The following is a 25481-nucleotide window of genomic DNA, read 5'->3' on the forward strand; positions in this document are numbered from 1 at the left end:
TTCCTAGTTGAAAGAATAATCTATGTAAGATGAATGGATATAACCTCTAGAATTAAGAGGACTATCCATTACACAGTTTGTTATGCATAATGGAAAACATATCCCTGTCTACACAAATGGGGACGAACTGGAAATGGTCCAGAGCTTTAATTTTTTAGGTGTTCCAGATCACCAGCAACCTGTCCTGGTCCCTCCTTGCTGACACTATAGTTAAGAAAGCTCACCGATACCTCTACTTTCTCAGGAGACTAAGGAAATTTGGTATGTCTGCTACAGCATGCACCAGACTTATACAGATGCATCATAGAAAACCTTCTTTCTCGTTGCATCACAGCTTGGTGTGTCTCCAGCTCTATTTAAGACTCCAAGAAACTCCAAAGGGCAGTGAATGAAGCCCAGTCCATCACTCAAACCAGCCTCCCATCTGTTGACATTGTCTACACTTCTAGCCTCGGAAAAGCAGCCAGAATAATCAAGGACCCCATGCAGCCCGGACATATTCTGTTCCATCTTCTTCCATCGGGAAAAACATCCAAAAGTCCAAGATCACATACCAATCAACTCAAAAACAGCTTCTTTCCTGTTGCTATCAGACTTTTGAATGGACCTATCTTGCATTAAGTTGACCTTTCTCTACACCCTAGCGATGAATGTAACACTACATTCTGCAGTCTCATCTTTTCTTCCCACGTATGGTATACTTCGTCTATATAGTGCAAGAAACAATACTTTTCACTGTATGCATTATAGATGTGATAATAATAAATCAGATCAAATTAAATCAAATAACGGACAAATCCATGGAAGACTCTCATTCTGAACCAGAATAAATCTTACTGCTTGTCCTCACAAGAATAGTTAAAATAAATGCTTTTACTAGTGGCCCTTGAAGGACATGTGTGGGAAAGTAAGTTGTGACGAGGATATATGGCGGTTCCAAAGCTATATGCGTAAGTTAGATGAGTGGGCAAATGGTGTAAAATGTCGGCAAATGTGAAATTGTCCATTTTGATAGAAAGAATAAAAGAGAGGCTTTAGTGCATGAATTGCAAAAGATTAGTATGCATTTACAGCAAGTAATTACATAAGAACACAAGAAATAGAAGCAGGTGTAGGCCACCAGATTCTTCAAGCCTGCCCCGCCATTCAAATTAGGTTCCACAAACAGCAAAGAGCTTAATCTTTATATTATGGTGATGGTTGGGAGCGGATATTGGCCAAGCCATACAGGAGACTATTGCATCATCACCACATCACTCCCATTGTGTCCCCAACCCCATCGCTATCACCTTCTCTTCTTTAGAATGGTACTGTGTGGCATCTGTTCCTTTAAAAGACTGCAGTTCTTATGTGGCACTCCTCCTTCAGAGTGTCAGGCTTTATGCTCAAGTGTCTGGTGTGGAACTTGAATTCAGAGCTGAGTGGTAATAGTGCTGTCGACTGAGCCATAGCTGACGTTTCATTCCCAATCCCATGGGAACATGTCAATCGCTGTCAGCACTACTGCTCTACACAGGTCCCACTGACCTGCCACTGAAACCAAAGCAGAGATCAGGAGACTCCCTGAAGAATTTACAGTTTTCCTTTTTGTCCTTCGATCTTTTCCACTTATGGACAAAGAACAGTGCAGCACAGGAACAGGCCCTTCAGCCCACCAAGCCTGTGCCGATCACATTGTCCTATCTAGACCAATTGCTTATATCCCTCTATTCCCCTCTGCCTGTTCATGTGTCTATCCAGATTAGTCTTAACTGATGCTAACACGTCTGCCTCAACCACCCCACTTGGCAGTGCATTCCAGGCCCCCACCACCCTTTGCGTAAAAAAGTTCTCCTGCACGTTTCTACTGAACCTTTCCCCCCTTAACTTCAACCTGCGCCCCCTTGTAATTGTCATTTCTGCCCTGGGAAAAAGCTTCCGACTGTTCACCCTATCTATATCCTCATAATTTTATAAACCTCCATCAGATCACCTCTCAGCCTTTGTCTTTCCAGGGAGAACAATTCCAGCTTATTCAATCTCTCCTCATGGCTAATACCCTCCATACCAGGCAACGTTCTAGTAAATCTTTTCTGTACTCTCTCCAAAGCTTCCACATCCTCCTGGTAGTGTTGCGACCAGAATTGGACATAGTATTCCAAATATGGCCTAATCAACATTTTATATAACTGTAACATAATTTGCCAACTTTCATACTCGATGCCCCAGCTGATGAGTATGCCATGTGCCTTCTTCATTACCTTTTCCACCTGTGCTGCCACGTTTAAAGATCTGTGGGCCTGTACTCCCAGATCTCTTTATGTGTCTATGCTCCTGGTGGTTCTGCCATTTATTTTATAGCTCCCCCTGAATTGGATCTACTAAAATGCATCACCTCGTATTTATTGGGATTAAATTCCATCTGTCATTTCTCTGCCCAATTTTCCAGCCTATCTCTATCCTACTGTATTCTCTGACAATCTTCATCACCATCCGCAACTCCAGAAATCTTAGTATCATCTGCAAACTTGCTAATCAGACCAGCCACACTTTCTTCCAAGTCATTTACATAGATTACAAACACCAGAGATCTGAGCACTGATACCTGCAGAACACCACTAGTTACAGACCTCCATTCAGAAAAACACTCTTCCACCACTACCATCTGTCTTCTATGGCCAAACCAGTTCTGAATCCATCTAGCTAGTTCACCCTTGATCTCATGTGATTTAACCAACTGCCATGAGGGGCCTGTCAAATGCTTTACTAAAGTCCATGTAGACAACATCCACACACCTTCCCTCGTCAATCATTTTGTCACCCCCTCAAAAAAACTCAATTAAATTAGTGAGACATGACCTCCCTGGTACAAAACCACGCTGTCTGTAGCTTAAAAGACCATTCTTTCCAAATGTATATAGATCCTATCCTTAAGAATCTCCTCCAACAATTTCACTATAGATGTGAGCTTATTCTAATTTATCTTTAACTGATAAAGTATCTTATTCATTCAACCGTCCTCCGATTACTCAACTCAGTAAACAGATCCAAGACACTTAAATGGTAAGCTTCTGCTGATGGTTAGATTTGATTTTTTTGTAATTGACAGCTGAATTCAAAATAATTGACTTATAAAGCTTTCTATTCAATAAATCATGTTTAATCCAAGTTGACTTTTGGTTTCTCCCCTCAAGCGTACAGTTTGAAAGTTTGTTTGAACTGATCTTTCAAGATATTATCAAAGTAGCTTGGTACAGTGGGCGGCATGGTGTTTTACACTGCTGCCTCATAGTGCCAGGGACCTGGGTTCAATCCTGGCCTCGGGTGATTGTGTGAAGTTTGCACATTCCTCCCATGTCTGCATGGGATTCCTTTGGGTGCTTCTGTTTCCTCCCATAGTCCAAGGCCATGCAGGCTAAATGGATTGGCCCTTAATGTCAGAGGGATTATCAGTGTAAATATGTGGGGTTACAGCGATAAAGCCTGGGTGGGATTGTTGTCGGTGCAGGCTCAATGGGCCAAAAGGCCTCTTTCTGCACTGTAGGCATTCTATGATCTGTAGTGATGCTGGCATTATTTTTAGACTTCAACATGTCTAAACACACCCACGTGGCTGGAACTTGGTTGACTGATGCGGGGCAAAATACTTTTGGTTCAGTTGACATTGAGAAGGAAGCTGGAATAATTTCCTCGCAATTTGGATAAGTTACAGTCTCGAAACAATGGGATAAATATTAAGGCCATTTTATCCGTAAACAAGAGCTCATGTATCTTCCCAATCATTCATCTCCATGCTCAAAGCTTTGATAACCATTCCTGTCACATGAACCCCTACAAGTGAGTGCTAAGCACCAGACTGGACAATGTTGATCTAAACAGAGCACAATCCAGTCACAGAATTACACAGTGATGTTATGGTGCAGAAGAAGGCCATTTGTTTAATTGTGTCTATACGGGTTTTCTGAATGAGGAAATCACCTAGATCCGGTCCGCCATCTTCTCCTCTTTCATTCTTTCTTTTCAAGTAGCCATCCAATTCCTTTCAGTGCTTTAGTAGAACACGCCTCCTCCACATTTTCAGATAGCACATTCCAGACCCAACCACTCACTGCATGAAAAACTATTTGCTGGTATCACTATTGCTCCTTTTACTAATTACTTTAAATTTGTGCCCTCTCATTCTCGATCCTTTCAAACGTGGCACCCTATTGACCCACCCTTTTTCACCCTATTGACTCTGTCCCCTCAAAGTCGAATACTTCTTTCAAATCTCAAGAAAAACAATCCTAGTTTCTCCAATCTATCTCCATCATTAACAGCCCAGGGAGATGAGGCAGTGGTGTCATGGTATTGTCACTGGACTAGTAATCCAGCCAGACCTTAGTGTAATGCTCTGGGGACCTGTGTTCAAATCCCATCACTGCAGATAGTGGAATTTGTATTCAATAAAAATTTGGAAGTAAAATGAAGTCTAATGATGATCTTGAAACCATTGTCAATTGTTGTAAAAACCCATCTGGGCCATTAATGTCCTTTAAGGAAGGAAATCTGTCAACGTTTCCTGATCTGGCCTATTTTTGACTCCAGACTGACTTCTAAATGTCTTCAGCACAATAAATGCTGACACCCGCATCTCAAAACAAATTTTAAAAAAGTCCTTTCCTTTTAAGTGGAATCTGCGGGAAACACTAATTGCTTGCAAAAGAGAAAATGCTGGAAAATCTCAGCAGGTCTGTGGCATCTGTAAGGAGAGAAAAGAGCTGATGCTTTGATCCAGATGACCCTTTGTCAAAGGCTTAGATGACACTCAGCTTTGACAAAGGATCATCTGGGCTTGAAATGTCAGCTCTTCTCTCTCTCACAGATGTTACCAGACCTCTTGAGGTTTTCCAGCATTTTTTCTTTTGGTTTCAGATTCCAGCATCTGTAGTCATTTGCTTTTATTTACTAATTGTTTGAAGTGGCTTATAAAATGCTTTACTTTTGTTGCAATCAGACAAGCCAACTGCACTGAAAACCGAAAATACTGCAAATACTCAGCAGGTCATGGAATCACCGAATACTGCAGTGCAGAAGAGGCCCTTCGGCCCATCGAGTCTGCATGAATGCATGAAAAATCCTGGCCTGTCCATCTAATCCCACTTGTCAGCAAGTGCCTGGATTTGAACCCGGGTCCCCAGAACGGTAGTTTCTAGATTAATAGTCTAGTGATGATACCATTGGTCCATCATAGAATCATTACAGTGCAGAACGAGGCCTTTCGGCCCGTCGAGTCTGCACCGACCACAATCCCACCCGGGCCCTATTCCCGTAACCCCATGTATTTACCCTGTATTGGTCCATAACCTTGAACGTTATGGCGTGCCAAGTACTCATTCAGGTACTTTTTAAAGGATGTGAGGCATCCCACTTCCACCACCCTCCCAGGCAGTGCATTCAAGACCATCACCATCCTCTGGATAAAAAGAAGTTTTCCTCAAATCCCCCCAAATCTCCTGCCCCTTACCATGAGCTTGTGTCCCCTTGTAACTGACTCTTCAACTAAAGGGAACAGCTGCTCCCTATCCACCTGTCCATGCCCCTCATAACCTTGAACATCTCAATCAGGTCACCCCCTCAGTCTGCTCCAGGGAAAACAAACCAAGTTTATCCAACCTCTCGTCATAACTTAAACATTCCACCCCAGCATCATTCCAGTGAATCTCCTCTGCAACCCTTCCAGTGCAATCATATCCTTCCTATAATGTGGTGACCAGAACTGCACACATTACTCCAACTGTGGCCTCACCAAAATTCTGTGCAATTGCATCATGATCTCTCTGCTTTTGCAATCTGTTTGATAAAGGTGAGTGTGTCATATGCCTTTTCCACCACCCTATTAACCTGTCTTTCCGCCTTCAGAGACCTGACAGCATCGGCGAAGAAACAGAGTTGATGGTACAGCTGACTGGAAAGGTGCTGCCAGACCTGCTGAGTCTTTCCAGCACTTTTTGTTTTATTTCGGATTTCCATTGTTGACGGTGTTTTACTTTAACTTCTCTGGTCTATTCTTAGGGATCAATGTCATTAGCGAAGCTCACATTTTATGTTTTTACTAAATGCACAAGACACAATGTGATATACATTTTTATTCATATGTGGGACATGGGCATCACTGGATGGCCAGCATTTACCGACCACCCCTAATTGCCCTTGAACTGAATGACATGCTAGGCCTAGAGGTCAGTTGGCAGTCAACTACGTTGCTGTGGCTCTGGAGACCAGGTCACGTAAGGAAGTCAGATTTCCTTCCGAAAGGACATTAGTGAACTAGATGGGTTTTTCCGACAATCGACAGTGGTTTCATGGCCACCAGCAGATACTTAATTCCAGATATTTTTCATTGAATTCAAATTGCACCGTCTGCTGTGGCCTGAATTTGAACCCAGGTCCCCAGAACATTAGTTTCTGGATTAATAGTCTAGCGATGATGCCATTGGTCCATCATAGAATCATTACAGTGCAGAAGGAGACCATTCGAGTCCGCACCAACCACAATCCCACCCAGGTTCTATTCCCTTAATCCTGTATATTTACCCTGTTAATCCCCCTGACACTAGGGTCAATTTAACATGACAAATCAACCTAACCTGCACATCTTTGGCCTGGGGAAGGAAACCGAAGCACCCGGAGGAAATCCACGCAGACACAGGGACAATGTGCAGACTCTGCACCGACAGTGACCCAAGGCTGCAATTGAACCGGGGTCCCTGGCGCGGTGGGGCAGCAGTGTTAACCACAGTGCCATCTTGCAACTGTGGGAAATGTTTAGAGTTCAATTTCACAACTGTTAACATGAGAGCTTGGGAGTTGGCAACAAGGCAATAAGTAAGACAAGGACAAGTCACAAGGTAATTGGTACATTTAATTTGCAGTATTCTACATTCAGTGCCACGGATAAGATAAAAAAAAACAGAAGCAGAAACAACATTCAACACAAGGTCAGCTCTTGTCATGTCTCGTCATGAATGAAACAAACGCAATCAAGGTGATCATGCTTTACTGGTTTGTAACTTGTCAAAACATGTCGGGTTTCACACAGAGAAGAACATCCAGTACATCAGTGTGTCACATTTGCAATGAAGCTGTTATATGCTATTTCCTGGCTGGCAGACTGAACTCAAACGAGCTTGCACACTAAAGTGGCCTATCAAGAAAATGTCCATAAACCCCTATGATATGTTTCTTACACCACTGCATCTTCCGGTCCTGCTGCAGGGGACACCCCTGTGATGGTTTCCCCAGCAGAGACGTGATCTGCGCAAAATGGCCACAGAGAGCATCAGGACTGGAAGCTGAAGGCCATGCCATATGGGAAGGTCTGGAAAACCCCACCTCTCATCATTTGTTTATATCAGTACCTTCACATTCCATTTACTGGTACGTTTCATCAAAACATCATCAGATTGGCCTTTCCTTAAAATTATTTATTCAGAGTATACAGTTTATGATGATACAGATTCTAATGGTGATATATTGTGTAGCTATTAAGTTTGATATCTGCAATATAGTTTACAAGTGCAAAAGGCTCCAAAATTCCATGGCACATTGGCTGAATCCACAGGAAAATAGCAAAGACTTGGTTTACGCTAAATTACCATGGTTTCCAGGGGGTCCCAGGGGAAACCTTGATTCTCCCCTTACAAGACAAACAGTAACTTCAGGTCGGAAGCACCTTAAACTGGGAGTTCCCTCTCCTCAGGCTCCACTGGGACTGACACACTAGTGGCATTGGACAGTGCGGGGGTCGTGGGGGCCAGGTGGGGGGATGGAACTGATCTTCAGACATGTGAAGGATGTAGGTAGCACTGCTGCCTCACAGCACCAGAGACCTGGGTTCAATTCCGGCCCCGGGTCACTGTCTGTGTGGAGTTCGCACATTCTCCCCGTATCTGCGTGGGTTTCCTCCAGCTGCTCCGGTTTCCTCCCACAGTCCAAAGATGTGGTTAGGTTGATTGGCCAGGCTATAACTGACCCTAGTGTCAGAGGATTAGCAGGGTAAATAGGTGGGGTTACGGGAATAGGGCCCGGGTGTGATTGTGATCGGTGCAGGCTCAATGGGCCAAATGGCCTCTTTCTGCATTGTAGGGATTCTAAGATAAGCCTTTAGCAGTGAGTCCGAGGCCTGATAATTCTCTGGATCCTACCTCAATCTTCTTCACTGGGGGGCCAGATGGTACCATGGGCAAGGTCAGGAGTCAAAATGGGCCATTGCCCATTTCAGGAAGTCTGGTGCCAGTGTTTCCCATGGCCAAGGGCACCGGGCACTGATGATGCAGCCAAAATAATGAGTGAGTTCATCTGACCCAGGCAACTGAAGTGAACTCCCCACAAACCTACCAAATCCCGGATGGATTCAGTGCTGAAGGACATCAAACTGTCAGGCTTTCAATCCAAGGGCTTTAAAAACTATACTTTTTTCCAGCATGAGTCAATCATTCTCTGTTGCATTTTCTGTTACAGCACAGACTCAGTTGACTTCAGTTGTGATGTGGGGAGGTTCTGAGATGCTGAAGGGTGGAAGTAGGATTCAGAGTCATTTACAGCCAGCTAGAAATCTTCATTATACCTGTGAGACGACTATAGTTATTAATGTTTAGTTCATTTATCCCACTTAATCATGCAAGTTTTTGAAATGCAAAGCATGGGATTAATCATGTCACGAGAATACATAAGCATAGACACCTAAAGATATAACAGTGACTGGGTAGATAACTCCCCATTGTTGGTATTAACCCACCATTGTTATAAAGCTTCTCGACCTTTGGGTATAATCCTATCAATGTGGGTGAGTGTCCCCTGCCCCCCGATCCTAATGCAATCTGTACATATTTCGGGCAAAACAGTTTGGTAACAGTTGTTCTGAAATCACACTTTCTGGGGACACAGTGGAAGCGTTTTTGCAATCTTTCCACCTCCAAATCTCAACTTTGTCAGTGATATCAGGAACCAATGTGAGGACAAGGAAGAGCTAAAATAATTTCCTTCCTCATCATAATTCTTGCAGCTGGAAAGAACTGTTACAGAGATGAAGCAGAATTCAGTATACAGACACAAAAATGGAAAATGCTGGAAAATCTCAGCAGGTCTGACAGCATCTATGGGGATAGAATAGAGTCAATGCTTCGGGTCTAGATAACCCTCCATCACAACTCTGATCACGGGTGATCTGGATCTGGAATGTTGGCACAGTGCTTAGCAATGCTGCCTCCAAGAACCAGGGACCCCGGTTTGATTCCCTGCTTGAGTCGCTCTCTATGCAGCATCTGCATGTTCTCCCCGTGTCTGCGTGGGTTTTCTCCGGTGACTCCGGTTTCCTCCCACAGTCCAAAAGCCATGCTGGTTAGGTGGACTGGCCGTGTTAAATTCTCCCTCAGTGTACCCGAACAGGCGCCGGAGTGTGGCGACCAGGGGATTTTCACAGTAACTTCATTGCAGTGTGCAGTGTAAGCCTACCTATGACACGAATAAATAACCTGTACATCATGCCCCCAAACACATCCCACCCTGTTCACATTGAGAATCCCAGAGTGGGGAACCTGGACATCCTGTCCCCAGACACATTTGACCACGTTCATGGTGAGGATGCCGGGGTGTGGAACTGAGACATCCTGACACATCCCACCGTGTTCTCACTGAGAATCTATCCTCTCCCCACAGATGTTGTTGGACCTGCTGAGATTTGCCAGCATTTTCTGTTTTTGTTTCAGACTCCAGCATCCGCAGTGTTTTGCTTTTATTTCAGTTTACAGACTTTAGGTGAGAAACTTGAGATCTTTGTGGTAGGGGGTTGTCAGCACCATTGGTAATCCAGTGTTCTGAGTTGACAAAACAGCGATTACTCCATTGGTTTAGCTGTTCTACAATGACTCGGTGTTAGTGGATGAATAAATTAATGAGACTCAGTGATGACGCGGTGACTGGAGATTGTTAACTTGATGGTGACTTGGTGACGTCAAGCTGTTAACTCGATGGGTGGGATTCTCTGGCCGTGCTCAGTTCAAGACCGGAAAATCCCACCCGAGGTCAACAGACCTTTGCATGGTCCTGTCCCACTCGTTAGGATTCCTGTGGCAGGAAGGGGAAAATTCTGTCCGATGGACATTGAATTGGTAACTTATGATGACTGTCACTGGTAACTCTTGCCTTGGCTATGAGTTGAACTACCCTACCCTTTATTCGCTTTGTCTTTTGTAAGTGTAAAAATAATTTCTCATTAAGTGGCAATTTTCTTTTGTGTGGATTTGGTCTCTAATGATTGATGCAGCTCAGGCTCCTTTCGATTCATCTGCAGCAACAGAAGCAGGTAGCTGTGGGGCAAGCTGGGTGAAGTTATTCAGCTTATCATCCTCCTCATCTGCTTCTAAACACAAAACTCCCCGTCGTGCTGCCCAGTTTCCAATCTCGAAGACAAAAAAAGCTTCTTTGTGTGCTGCAGGAATCTTACATTCTTTGTCTTCTCACCGCTGCCAGTTCGAGTGCCGTAATTGCTTGGGTCAAAGCCAAGTTTGCTGCAGTCAGTTACCAGCACAATGGTTGCAAGTGGCTCGGGCATCAATCTACACTTGGGGGAAATTCAGGGGATTTCCAGCTCCACGAATAACGTAGGAAGAAAAGCAAACGCTGGCTGCTTCACAGAAGCTCAGTGCCAGTGGGGTTCATAAGACCTGAAAGAAAAAGGCTACAAGTTAGTTCCCAGGGAGAGTGAAACATTAGAACTAAATCATGAAAAATTAGAATTAAGTTGGACCTAAATTACTTCTGCTCAACAAACCCTGAGATCCATCCCACTGCCTCCAACCCACTGATTTTGTTCTACTTTCTTAGGTAAGGATAGAGCTAATCTGGATAAATGAGGGAGTCATGGTGACACAGTGGTTAGCATTGTTGCCTCACAGTGCCAGGGACCCGGATTCAATTCCCGGCTGGGTCACTGTCTGTACAGAGTCTGCAAGTTCTCCCCGTGTCTGGGTGGGTTTCCTCCGGATGCTCCGATTTCCTCCCACAGTCTGAAAGACATGCTGATTAGGTGCATTGGCCATGCTAAATTCTCCCCCCAGTGTACCCGAACCTACACTGAGTGTGAAGACTAGGGGATTTTCACAGTAATTTCATTGCAGTATAAGCCTATTTGTGACTAATAAATAAACTTTAACGTGAGATGCTGGTGTAATAGTTACGTCACTGGGCTAGTAATCCAGAGGCCCAGGTTCTTGCTTTGCGAACATGAGTTCAAATCCCAGTTGGTTAATAAAATCTGGACCATAATGCTAGTCTTAATGATTATCGTGAAACCCATCTGCTTCACTAATCCCCATATGGGCCGCATGGTGATTGGCACTGCTGCCTCACAGTGCCAGGGGCCTGGGTTCAATTCCAGCCTTGGGTGACTGTGTAGAGTTTGCACATTCTCCCGTGTCTGGACTGCTTTCTTCCAGGTGCTCAAATTTCCTCTTACAGTCCAACGATGAGAAGGTTAGGTGGATTGGCCATGGTAAATGTCTGGGGTTAACAGATGAGGCCTGGATAAGATACACTGTCAGAGAGTCAGTGCAGACCTGATGGCCCAAAGGGTTTCACTCCTCTGCACAGTATTCTGTGGATTTTATGGGGATCTATGAACTCAAGGGCAGTTGAGTTGAAAATTCAAGGGCAAGTAGATATGGCCTTGCTAGTGATGTTCAACATCCCATGAAAAAAATTAATTAAATGGAATTGGACTGTGGTTTGGCCTATTATCTAATTGAATGGTTAAGAAAGACCTGCCCAATCTACTCGCAAAATACAATGAGGCAAATTCTAAACAGCAACCTTCAAGGTTGAGTTGCTATGCAAAAGAGCATCTTCAAGGTTGAGTGGCTTATCTACAGTGGTACTGAAATTCCTTAATGGACTCCTGCATCCCTCGTGGAATACTATCTAAATCCAACTGGAAAATGGCAGAGACCTTGCTGTAATCCCATTATTTCCAGGAATTTGGAACTGGCTTCTAACGGGGGAGCTGGTTCCCATCCCTACGGAGCAAATATTGTCATAGCAGACGTAGAGACTGCCAGCACCGAGTGTTTTCACTTTGCTATCTCAGTCAGATCCCAGTATATCTCTGGAAGATGGTGAAAGGAGAATAAAGTAGTAACTTTCTGAGGGAATTGTATACTAAAGAAAGGAATTATGTGGTGGGCCTCTAGAAAGAGTGGGAAAGTGGGACTAAATGTTGGTTTATTGCAAGAGACGCAATTGCCGGAATTCTACCTCCTACCCGCCAAGGGCTTCAGAGCGGCTGAGGGATGGACAATGGGAGGGTTTGTTGACCATGGGCAGCACTTTACGTTTTTGGGACAAGCAAGGCCAAAAATTCCCACCGAATGTGGCTTCCTTCTGTGTTGGAGGATTCTACAATTCTATAGGGGTATATGTTGCACTAAAAGGTCTCCAGCATGCCCTCTAATTTCATCTTTTATGACCATTCTCTGCTTCTAAAACTGAATTCTAAGGCCGGAATCTTATCACCATTCACGCCGCAGGATTCTCTCATCCCACTGCACTGAATAGAAATTTGGCTGGGTGCCAAATTCTCTGATGTCACTGTAGCAGGAATGCGGTGTGAATGGGCGGTAAGATCACACCCTGTCCAATAATGCACCCTATGGTTTTCCTCTGTACACCCCTATACAAACACCTCTATGTATGTTATGAATGGTATGTTTTGCCTGTATAGTGCACAAGAAACAAGACTCTTCACTGTATCCCAGTATATGTGACAATAATAAATCAAATCAAACCAGATGACTGGGAGATGCATTTTGTAGACTCACCGTTCTTGCATTCACTTCTCTCAGCAGAAAATGTTCCCTGTAATGAGAAAGTTAAAGATTGGTGAACAGCCTAAGTCACGTCACCTAAGCACCAATTCTTAACCAATCTGAGCACTTTTGATAACTTGCTGAACCTCTCTCTGACGGATGGGTAGTTATTCACCAAACAGGCTTGAGAAAGCCCAAGTGCTTAAAGTGGTAATATTCATGTTTGTAGTGTAACTGCAGAATACCTTTAAAAATAAACAGGTTAATGGTTACAAGTTATGAGCTGTTGTTTATACAGGAGGAAACCTGTCACTTGCTGTATATAGCCACCACGGCAAAAAAAAAATCACTGGCTGTGTAACAGGTGGGATCATTAGGTACTCAGCAGGGTAAAAGTTGCCCAGGGAGTCGGTTAGCTCAGCTCACTTGATGGACAGTAGGTGATCACAGAACGATGCCAACACCATGGGTTAAAGCTCTGTCATGATGTAGACTGTAAAATATATGCCCTTCTCTGATCAGAACCTCCCACACACTTGATGAAGGCACACCGTTTCCAAAAGCTTGTGGGTTTACTATCAAGTAAAGAGGTTGGACTGTAACCTGGTGTTGTAAGACTTCTTACTGTGTTGAAGCCCTGTGCCAGCTGAGTTAGTTCATGGAGGGCCATAGTACCATAATTGCCATAATGTAGAAAGTTACCCCTCATGTTACATAACCACTTGTCTCCCTCCAATAGGGACTGATGCATCTGTGCTTTCATGGACTGTGGCTAATTACAAAAAAATTACTCAACATGTAACTGTTATGGTTTCATTGTGAGGATGACTCCCTAGTAATTGCACAGAGCTGCCATTTGTTTAGAAAGCATCTGAATTTAGGTCTTCATCCCACCAGGGGTGGCATGGTGGCACAGTGGTTAGCATTGCTGCCTTACAGTGCTAGGGACCCAGGTTCAATTCCTGGCTTGGGTCACTGTCTGTGTGGAGTCTGCACATTCTCCCCATGTCTGAGGGAGTTTCCTCCTGGTGCCCTGGTTTTCTCCCACAGTCCAAAAGATGTACTGGCTAGGTGCATTGGCCATAGTAAATTATCCCTCAGTGTACCCAAACTGGCATCGGAGTATGGCAACTAAGGGATTTTCACAGTAACTTCATTGCAGTGTTAATGTAAGCCTACTTGTGACACTAATAAATAAACTTTAAACTTTTCCCTCTGATAGGATTTGGATTATTTTCATTCTGTTATAGGATATGAAGGCAAGGCCAGTATTTGTTGCCCATCCTTAGTTGCCCTTGATAAGGTGATGGTGGGCCACAGTCTTGAACTGCCGCAGTCCATGTGGTGTAGGTGCACCCATGCTGCTGTTATGGAGAGAGTTCCAGGATTTTCACCCAACAACAGTGCCGGAATGGTGCTATATTTCCAAGTCAGGATGGTGAATGACTTGGCGGGAACTTGAAGCTGGTGGTGTTCCTATGCATCTGCTGTCCTTGGGTGGGATTCTCTGTTCATGCTCGCCCCAAACCGGAGGATTCCACCTGAGGTCAATGGACCTTTGTGTGGCCCACACTCCCCACCCATTACAATTCCCATGATGGGCTGGGTGGGAGAATTCCACCCCTTGTTTTCCTAGATGGTAAAAATCGCGAGTTTGGAAGGTGTTGTCTAAGGAGCCTTGGTGAGTTCCTTTAATGTATCTTGTAGATGTTACACACTGTGTGTCGGTAACTAAGGGAGCGAATGTTGGTGGATGGAGTGCCAATCAAGCGGGTTACTTTGCCCTGGATGATGTCAAGCTTCTTGAGTGTTGTTAGAACTGCACCCATTCAGACAAGTGGAGAGTATTCCATCACACTCCTGACAATTCAGAAAATTGTGGACAGGCTTTGGAGAATCAGGAGGTGAGATAGTAGCCACAGGATTCCTAGCCTCTGGCCTACTCTTGTAGCCACAGTTTCTGATCAATGGCAACCCCCAGGATGGACTCAGTGATGGTAACGCCATTGAATATCAAGGAATGATGGTTAGATTCTCTTTTGTTAGAGATGGTGAATGCCTGGCATAAGTATTACTTGCCATTTGTCAGCCCATTGAGATACTCTGCATCTGTGGTGGACCGATTGTTTAAGGAGATGGATGGATTGTTAGTCAAGTGGGCTGCTTTATCCTGGAAAATGTTAAGCTTCTTCTTTGTTGTTGGAGCTGCACTAATCCAGGCAAGTGGAGCATATTCCATCAAACTTCTGCTTCATGCCTTTTATGTAGTGGACAGACATCGAACAAATGGGGAGGTGAGTTATTGACTGCAGCATTCCCTGTCTCTGACCTGATCTTATAGCTACAGTATTTATACAGCTAGTCCAGTTCAGTTTCTGGTTAATGGTAACCTTAAGGTGTTGGAATTGGTGAGGCAGATGGGGGCATTGCTTCTGTAATTATTCCTCAACATGACTCAGGTTCTTAAGAATGTGCAAGAAGAGCACTTGGGAGACGTAGGCTGAGACTTCCAGTTAGACCTGGGTCATATTTTCTATAACTTCTGACCCATTTTTGCAATAACAGCTGTTAAGGAAGAAAAAGACTGTCAGATTTTCTGGTCTTCCGTTTATTTATTAGTCACAAGTAGGCTTCACACAGCAATGAAAATCCCCTAGTCGCCACACTCCGGCACCTATTTGGGTACACTGAGAGAGAATTTAGCATGGCCAATGCAGTTAACTGGCACATCTGTGGATTGTGGGAGGAAACCAGAGCACCCGGAGGAAACCCACGCAGACACAGAGAGAATGTGTAGACTCCACACAGACAGTGACCCAAGCCGGGAATTGAACCCGGGTCCCTAGTGCTGTGAGGCAGCGGTGTTAACCACTGTGCTAGAGGCGGGATTATTATCATCCAGTTGAATATTGGAAGGTTATTTTTATTCACTCATGGACCATCAATGATTGCCCATCCCTGACGTCATTTAAGAGTCAGTCTCACATTGATGTGGGTCTAGACATGTAAGCCAGACTATGTAAGGCAGGCAGATTTCGTTCCCTAAAGGGCATTAGTAAATCAGATAGGTTTTTCTGACAATCGACAATGGTTTCATGATAATCATTAGACTTTTCTTATTTCTGGATTATTACTGAATTCAAATTTCACTATCTGCCATGGTGGGATTCGAACCTGGGTTCCCAGCGATTAATTCTTGATCTCTGGATTGCTAGTCCAGCAATAATAACACTATTTCCCCTGAAAATGTTATAAAGTGGAAATGTACTGGAGTGTTCGATATTGTGCCCAACCATTGCACTTTACAATTTTCAGAGAGTTCTTTCTCCCTCTCGCAAAATCCTTACACGTGACACAGCTTCATCCCGCATGTGGATACAACTGTCAGGCCTCGGATGAGTAGAAAACAGAAACTGCTATAGCTTTCAACCAGGGGCTGATTAAATCCGAAAAATATCCTGATTTTGCCGCTTTCCTGGAAATCTGCTGACCACAGCTCACTAAAGCAATTTATAATGAATGTAATTCTTAACAAATTGATCAATTTGACCAGTCAGAAAGATCAATCTGAATGATGATGATGGGTTATTGTTCATCCAGGGAGTCAGAGCTATCAGAGCAGTATACACTTTTTACATACATGTTGCAAGCCTCCAACATTCATTCCATTACTAGGCTGACCCAGAAATCTCTCCTGCTCTTACCTCCTGCAATTAGCATGTGTTAGAATGTTTTGTAGTTTGTCACTCAATCTATTCGACTGTGTTACAAATGCACCTTCCTTGGCCATCAAGTCCTGTGGTGGGACTCGAACCCAGAGCTTCTGGCTCAGAGGCAGGGACGCTACCCACTGCGCCACCACAACACCTTCCATCAACTTAAACATGGTGTCTTAAAATGTGGCTACAAAGAGGGTTAAATTGTGCATAAAATCCTGTTTTCTTCAAACATGAATAGCAATAAAAGGAAGATTCAGCTGGAGAAAGCTGTACCAAAGGTGGGTTGACTCATGAATTTGACTGTGGTTAGTGTGTATAGACACGGTGGCACAGTGGTTACCACTGCTGTCGCACAGTGTCAGGGGCCCAGGTTCAATTCCGGCCTCGGTCACTGTCTGTGTGGAGTTTGCACATTCTCCAGTGTCTGCATGGGTTTCCTCTGGGTCCTCCGGTTTCCTCCACAGTCCAAAGATGTGTGGGTTAGGTTGTTTGGACATGCTAAATTGACCCTAGTGTCAGGAGGATTAGCAGAGTAAATGTGCGGGTTACAGGAATAGGGCTGGGTGGGATTGCGGCTGGTACAGACTTGATGGGCTGAATGGCCACTTTCTGTACTGTAGGCATTCTATGATTCGATTCTAATGATAGGGACATCAGAAGAAGGCACATGGTGCCAACGGGGAGAGAGTGTTGGCTCCTGGACCTGTGCGTTGTTGAGAGAAGGGAAAGGCAACCAGCTAGTTTTCTTGTAAGCAGGAAGCAAAAGAGACATATGAGTTACTTTAAAGAAACTACAGAGGCTAAAAGTTTGGTAAAACTTTACCTATCGGCCCCAGCATGGATTTTCGAGACTTCTCTCCAGTAGAGTTGCTCCAGCCTCTGGAAGAACAAAAGACAGCTTAAATTAAGATGGGAAATGACAGGGATAATTGTTTCCTGACTTTGTCAATATTTCTCATTTCCATATTGCCCTTCCCTGCCAGTTGAATTCTATACGGGACACAGAATGATTCCAGTTAACGTACAATATTCCATAAAGCACCTAATCATTCTGTGGAGTTGCTGGCATTGGACTGGGGTAGGGACAGTAAGTAGTCTCACACTACAAGGTTAAAGTCCAGCAGGTTTATTTGGCAGCACAAGCTTTCGGAGCATCGCTCCTTCATCAGGTAAGGAACTCCTTCATCAGGAACTCACCTAATGAAGGAGCAGTGCTCCAGAAGCTTGTGCTACCAAATAAACCTGCTGGACTTTAATTTGGAGTTGTGAGACTGCTTTTTGCACCTAATCATCATGAGCTGTAAATTACCTTTATAGTCACAGCCCTGTTGCTCATGTCCATGGAGGTCCCTTTCAAAAGATATAATTAATCCAGCATTCATTACATTTGATGGCATCTATAGGAGGCTATACTACTGTGTGGGGAAATACTTGGGACTGTATCTTCCCAGCCCCATGGTGGTGCGCTTTAGAGGTGGGGGGGGGTGTGGGAGGGAGGGAGAGGGGTAGGGGTATGCTGCACCTAGGAAAATAGAGGTTAGCTGCGTCCCAGGGACAAGCCAATGTGTGGACTACCAGCCTTCTCAATGGTGAGGGAGGAGGAAATCGGGGGAGTGGTGGGTGTAGGGTAAACCAATCTATGTAATTAAGGAGAGAATTTGCCAGAGGTGTAGCGCCCTCTCCACCGGTGCCCACAGGCTGCCAGCTTAATGGCGGTTGACTTGCTGCAGCACTCCAGGGGAACATTGGAGCTGGAGGCTCCACCCTCCTGCAGAGGACACACAGCTGAGAAGCTCTTGGGACAGAAACAGTTGTATATCCAGTCAAATAAATTTAGAATTAGAACTGGACAAACTGCTAAACATGGATGCTTTATTATCTCTTCCTAGTAGACTCCCTCTGCTGGTATGTGTGTGTTTGTATGGCAGCCTCAAATGGACAAAACCTGCAATGCAATTTTCACTAAACTGTCTTTAACTGCAGAAATACCAGCTCCTTGACAGCCCTGTATCATCAACTATCCAGGCAGAGGCATTTCCCTTCTGATCCAAGGGGCTTAGTTATTATTATAGTTATTATCTACTGTTTAGGCTCCAAGGATACCTCCTGAGGTATTCTTGCTTAGCCTACCTGCCTCAGCAGCACCCACCTCTCCTGTTGGGTCTGCCAAGACTTCAGGGCTGCTGGCTCTCTGATTGGTCTTGCAGCATCAGGGACCCCACCCTTGGTCATAAGAACATAAGAACATAAGAAATAGGAGCAGGAGTAGGCCATCCAGCCCTTCGAGCCTGCCCCGCCATTCAATAAGATCATGGCTGATCTGTCGTGGCTCAGTTCCACTTTCCCGCCCTTTCCCCATAACCCTTAATCCCCTCTCTTATCAAAAACCCATCAACCCGCGTCTTAAAAATATTTAGCGAGGCAGCCTCCACCACTTCAACGGGCAGAGAATTCCAGAGATTCACCACCCTTTGAGTGAAGAAGTTCCTCCTCAACTCCGTTCTAAAACGCCCCCCCTTTATCTTGAGGCTGTGCCCCCTAGTCCTACGGTCTTTTTTGAGCGGGAAGAGCCTCTCCATCTCTATCCTATCCATCCCATTCATCATCTTATACGTCTCAATGAGGTCTCCCCTCATTCTTCTAAACTCTAACGAGTACAAGCCCAGTTTATTCAGCCTCTCCTCATAGCTCAACCCCCTCAACTCCGGTATCAGCCTAGTAAACCTCCTCTGCACTCCCTCCAGGGCCAAAATATCTTTGCGCAGGTGCGGTGCCCAAAACGGCACACAGTACTCCAGCTGCGGCCTCACCAATGCCCTATACAGCTGCAGCAAGACCTCCCTACTTTTATATTCAATTAATTGGGCGTTAATTGGACAGTCGCTAAGCTAGTCTTCTTTGCAGCTGGATTGCAAAGCTGCCCAAATTTCTGCCCAAACTATCCTTGTGTTGCGATGCAGCTTTGCCATTGGATACAAGTATCTGTATTTCGGCCGGAATTCTCCAATCTTGTACAGCCCTCAACTGCTGGCAGCGAGAATGAAGAATATGGCACGTAGCCAAGACTCAATTCACTGCATCAGGACTGGAGAATCCCAGCCGCGGGCAAGGTCGGAGAAATCCGGCCTTCATTTCACTGCTCATTACTCTCAATAGTTCTACGTTGAATTCCACCTGAAATTTCCAAACCATTTCATTTGTCCAGATTCTTTTGATTGGTGTCTGAAGTATAGGAATAACTGAGACAGTTTTGGAAGTGTCACAGAATACACAAATAAAAGGCCGAGAGATATTCTGAGATCACCAATTGAAATAACGCACTATTAAAACACTTTAAGAATATAGATTGCTGCATATAGGTTACCTAATTAGGGAACTGATATGCTTATTTGCCACTGAACTACCACAGCTGGAAGGCTTTGCAACAGAATTGAGGAGGCAATGGCCCAGGGTATTATCCTGTTAATCCAGAAATTCAGCTAATGTTTTGGGGACCTGGGTTCGAATCCCACCACGGCAGATGGTGGCATTTGAATTCGATTAAAAAAAAGTCTGGAATTAAGAATTTACTGATGACCATGAAACCATTGTTGAAAAAACCCATCTGGTTCACCTTTCGGCAAGGAAATCTACCATCCTTGCCTGGTTAGGCCTACAACAACGTGGCTGACTCTCAACCGCTCTCTGAAATGGCCTAGCAAGCCACTTAATTCAAGGACAATTAATTAAGGATGGGCAATAAATGCTGGCCAGCCTGTGACGCCCAGGTCCCATGAATGAATAAACAAATCATGGGGTGTAGGCCCTGGCAAGTCCAGCATTTGTGCCCATCCGTCATTTTCTTTAGAAAGCAGTGGTGAGCCACCATTTTAAATACAACGGAACTGAGTTGGATTCAACCACATTGTTGAGGGGGCTGGAGTCACTTGCAGGTTAGACGCGGATCACAACGACAGATTTCTTCTCCTAAAGGGTCACGAGTGAAACATTTGGGGGTTTTCATGACATTCCATTAGTTTCAAGGTCACCATTATTGCTGACACGTTTCTCTGACAAGTTCAAAGTTATTTACTTCAAATTCCCAAGCCATGGGGAGCTTTTGAACTCACACCTCCAGAGAATTAGCCCAGCCCACTGAATTACTACGTTATCAAACTCCCACTCCCTTCTGTCTTTCAGCATCTTGTTACAACTGATAGCCTGGAAAACTGTTTTGAAATATATCGGCAGGTACGACCTCTTCTCCTTCACTATTATTCCAACTTTAGCCTCTTTTTTTTGAATAATGGTTTTTTTATTCATTTGTGGGACATGGACAGCACTGACTGGCCAGTTCTTATTGCCCATCCATAGTTGCCTGAGGGCAGTTGAGAGTCAACCACATTGCTGTGCTCTGGAGTTGCATGTAGGCCAGATCAGGTAAGGATGGCAGATTTCCTTCCCTAAAGGAAATCAGTGAACCAGATGGGTTTTCTTGACAATTGACAACGATTTCATGGTCATCAGTAGATTCTTAATTCCAGGTGTTCTTTTTAGTGAATTCAAATTCCATCATCTGCTATGATGGGATTCGAACCTGGATCCCTAGAACATTAGCTGAGTTTCTGAATTAATAATCTAGTGATAATAGCACTAGGCCATTGGCAGGATTTGGTCCCAAATTCCCAGAACGTTAGCTGAGTTTCTGAATTAGTAGCCTAGTGATAATACCCTTAGGCTATTGCCTCCTTTGTGAAATAGACCAAATGCCTAACCTGATATGCTGTGATAGGTTCGGTGGGGAATTTATTGAATTTTAGCAAAAGAAATGTGTGCCTTGCTTGGCTGGATGTATGGAAATGCTTGCCAACAAACAAAGCTGTGAGTGTCTGTGTATTATATCAGGCGGAATTCCAGCTGGCATTGTCGGCTGCTTATGGGAGTGGACCGAGATGATGCAATTTAGAGGGGGATGTTTCAGATCTTGGGATTGAAGCTGCAACTACCAATGGCAAGTTATTAGGGATGGATGAGTGTCCAGTAGGGGAGGAGCATGGAAATCGCTGAGGGTTGTAAAACTCCAGGAGGAGATGGGGAGAGGCGAGGCTATGGAGGAGTTTGAGAATTTTACTGAGTTGTTGGATTAGGAGCCAGTGTTGGTCAGTCAGCATGGCATCATTTGTGGTCATTCCTTGCAGCAAACTGCTTTTCAGCTACGTTAGTTCAACAAAGGGGCAGCTACAGAATGTGTTGTCTGGAAAATATATATTAGTGGGGAGAGGATAAAGGTTGACAGCCTTGAGCTACCCTCAGGTACAAATACAGATTTAACCTCTGCCCTCATCTCACTGCTTTGCTTGTTGAGACAGGCTGTGTTATGTGAATGTTATGGAAATTCCAGCACAGTGCAGGACTTGCTGGCTGACTGATGTTTTTGTGAGTCATTACTTGTCTTTTCTTACTGGGCTGTGTATTACACTCCACCCAAACAATAAAAGAGATCCGGTGATAGGAATATTTTTTTCATGACAACGCCGTCAGTTTTTAAAAAATAACCCAGTGGTCCTTCCGCATAATCTGTTTCTAAAGAGGATGGATTGATTACATTGGACCCCACAGCAGATCCCTTCAGAATTTAAGAACAACCTAAGGTTATTTATGTTCTGAAGTAGGTCATGTGGCACAATAAGTAGTGTCCCCGTCTGAGCCAGAAGCTCCAGCTTCGAGTTCCACCCAGGATTCGATGGTTAAGGAAGGTGCATTCGAAAGACGGTCAAAAATGTTGAGTGTGTCAACCTGCAAATCCTTCCGAACATGCCAATGGCTGGCAGTAACAGTGGGAGAGATTCCTGGTCAGGCATGCTTGAGATGGAGTGGCGCCCCTCAAGCCACAAGCCCCATGGCGGCAGACTAGTGACCTGTTCTGGGAATTACTAGCTATGGAAGGAGACAAAAGTCTGTCTTCGTGCATCGTTAGGCGTGGGAAAAGAATTGGAATTGGAAAGTTCCAAAGTGCTTTACAAAAGGAGAAGCAAAAAGAAAAAAAAATGGATAGTAGATTAAAGGAGGAGACATGCTGGTCTGGTAGGTTTTAAGGATGATCTTCAGGAAGGAGAGGGAGGTGGAGCAATCGAGGGGGTTTAGCGAGCAAGATCCACAGTGTATGGTTCTCACCACTGCTGACAATGAAGGGAAGATGCTGAAGAGGGTAGACTTAGAGGGGTGGAAAAGTTAGCTGGGGATTTTCAGACTGGAGGCAGTTGCAGAGGTGGGATGGGGCAAGATGGTGAGCTATTTAAACATTAGGATGGTCATTTGATATTTGAGCAGTTAAGAGAATTGAGAAGCAATGTAGGGCTGTGAGGACAGGGTGATGGCTCACTGGCCTGCGCAGTGGAGACTTAAGAGAATCAATGGTCAGAATTTTACGTAACTCAGGTGCAAGGCTCCCCAATGTCATCACGCACTCACATAATATTTCAGTTGTGTGCAAGAGTCGGAAGTGTACCCGTCAATAAGCAAGCAGGAGATTAAGCTCATTAAAGGAGCCAATTGGATGCAATATTGCATGGCCTGTCCACTTTTACAGCCAATCAGCTGGGCGGCCTTCACATTTTAGCTTCCACCTCGATCCAGGACAGCATGAAATGTCCAGCCTGAAGCAGAGTTGAGCTTTGTGTTTTATATGCTGTCTAGACATGTCACTGTTCATTTTTCCCACAGATCTGCAGCTCCCTGAGTAACTATCCCCGAAAAAATAGCACAATAAAAACACCAGGCCAGGGTATGTGCTTTCTCGGTGCATACCCTTATCCCGCCCTCCCCAGCCCACGGGTCAATCGCTGACCGTTAGTTGGACAGCCAGTGTGAAATGGCGCTCCGGGACCGATGGCTGGGAACGCGTTTCACACCCACATCTGGACCTGTCGAGTGTGGGCCCCCGATGGATGCAAACTTCAGGCTAATGTCTTGAAACAGTGCACTTGCCTCATACAATCAATTGTGCAACCTTTTGAACATCTTCAGGACCCTCCACTTCCTGCTCTCCATAGCAACACTGGGTGCCTGGGATGTGTTAGAACATAGAACATAGAAAACTACAGCACAAACAGGCCCTGTTTGAGGTAGGGAGAAACAGTTTCTTACCCTTTGCTTGAAGTATGAATGAATCAGTGCACAGCACGCTAGAACCAGTGCAACTGAAGTTCCTATGAATAGATACAGATATATCTGGGAGTTCATATGCTCCTTGTCTTGACGTGAACTCGCTGTTCCTGCAATTTTACTGAGTTCACTGATAGTCTGTGAAGGAGATGCAGCAGAGCTTGAGGCGGACAGTATATTAGGCACAGTTCCACTGTTACTAGCTTCTGCTTGTGTTAAGCTGCCATCGCGCTGACGTGGGTCTTCTGTTGACATGCTCCTAACTAAAGCATTCTCGTCTTCTGCGAACACACTGGTCACTGTTGACCTGGCTCCTGCATTGGGAATAAGCTTGTAGCTCATTACTGTCTGTACAGGAGACGCCAAGGAGCAGAAAAGCTGTGGTGCGCTTACATTCGATGAAGGTTGTGTGGAAGAGTTTGAGTAAGAATTGCTTGAATGTGATCCATTGTGAAGGTCAACTAGGCAGCAATTTGAAGAGACAGAGATGTTGGAGGCTGCAAGAAGAAGTGAACAAGTTAATTATCTATAAGAATGGCTGCTATGAATCAAATAAAAGTAAAGTTGCAATCGTCCCAGATGACTACTCTCCTTTAGATTGCTGACTGGTGATTTAACCCAAGCATTGCCACACGTCAGGCGAAAGGCAAGGTTGGGAAGATGGGGCCTTCATGAATGACCTCAACCCACGCTGTTGGCATCGTTCTGCATCCCAAAACCAACCACCCAACCAACTGAGCTAACTGATGAACCGAACGTTTACTGTCCAAAGATCCCTCTATCTCTCACTTTTGTCCCTTATCACATACTACCCCTGTGGTGTCTCCTTTACAGCGCTGCACCCATGTAATAACATTGTAATAAACTAGAGATCATGGTCAAATGTCACTGGAAAGGACATGAACAGTTTTAGCTTCAACAAACATCAATAAAAGGAAACAATGAAGGGATTGCCATAAAGACTGAATAGTCAGAGGAAAGCAGCAATATCCAATAGATAATAAACTAAATGAAAGGAGAAAGTAGTAAAAACTGGATCACGTGTAGACTATTGGGAAAGGCAAAATTGGGTTGAAGCAGAGAGAAATAAGAAGGCCATTTGGCAACTTGAGCCTGTTCCACCACTCAGTGGTATCACAGCCGAACTACAATCTATCAAGGGTGGCACAGTGGTTAGCACTGATGCTTCATAGCACCAGGGACCCGGGCTGCGATTCCTGGCTTGGGTGACTGTCTGTGTGGAGTCTGCACATTCTCCCCTGAGCCTGCGCGGGTTTCCTCCGGGTGCTCCGGTTTCCTCCCACATTTCAAAGGACGTGCTGATCCCTCAGGTGCTGGTTAGGTGCATTGGCTGTGCTAAAATCTCCCTCAGTGCACCCGAACAGATGCCGGAGTGTGGTGGCTAGGGGATTTCCACAGTCACTTCACTGCAGTGTTAATGTAAGCCTACTTGTTTCACCAACATGTAAAAAACTCTATACCTATAGTCTGTAATATCATTAAGTGATACCAGTGGCAAGGCTCTGGACAGGGAACTACTCAAGGGGCTGCTCCTTTTTGGAAGGAAAAACAAAGAGAAAACTTGAAAACGAAATGGTGAAACTTTAGTGACAGTAAAGGAGCAGATAGATAACGGATTGAGCTAAACAAGATAAAGCTTTTGAAGTATATCTATGAGGTATTAAGTTCAGTAAATAAGGGCATAGAGTACATAAGGCATCAAGGTGAAAGAGCAAAAATGAAAATGACAACGGTGTGCAGAACGGCTGATAGTGATTAGGATCGGTGGGGGTGGGGG

The 25481-nt window shown here is 44.7% G+C and overlaps 1 protein-coding gene across 1 annotated transcript in view; it reads right to left on the reverse strand.

The window, feature by feature from the left end:
• Nucleotides 1-6865: 6865 nt before the first annotated feature.
• LOC145356950 (uncharacterized) overlaps nucleotides 6866-25481 on the reverse strand; it is a 61487-nt gene continuing 42871 nt past the window's right edge. The window contains exons 6-9 of the mRNA XM_080209963.1: nucleotides 23666-24180; nucleotides 17364-17419; nucleotides 12834-12870; nucleotides 6866-10685 (exon numbers count right to left, since the gene is read on the reverse strand). Of these exons, the coding sequence (XP_080066089.1) occupies nucleotides 10677-10685; nucleotides 12834-12870; nucleotides 17364-17419; nucleotides 23666-24180 (617 nt within the window). The 3' untranslated portion in view covers nucleotides 6866-10676. The remainder of the gene's footprint in view (nucleotides 10686-12833; nucleotides 12871-17363; nucleotides 17420-23665; nucleotides 24181-25481) is intronic.

The sequence above is a fragment of the Carcharhinus amblyrhynchos genome, chromosome 22 (assembly GCF_965287045.1).
Source record: "Carcharhinus amblyrhynchos chromosome 22, sCarAmb.v2.hapA, whole genome shotgun sequence".
Classification (NCBI taxonomy): Eukaryota; Metazoa; Chordata; class Chondrichthyes; order Carcharhiniformes; family Carcharhinidae; genus Carcharhinus; species Carcharhinus amblyrhynchos.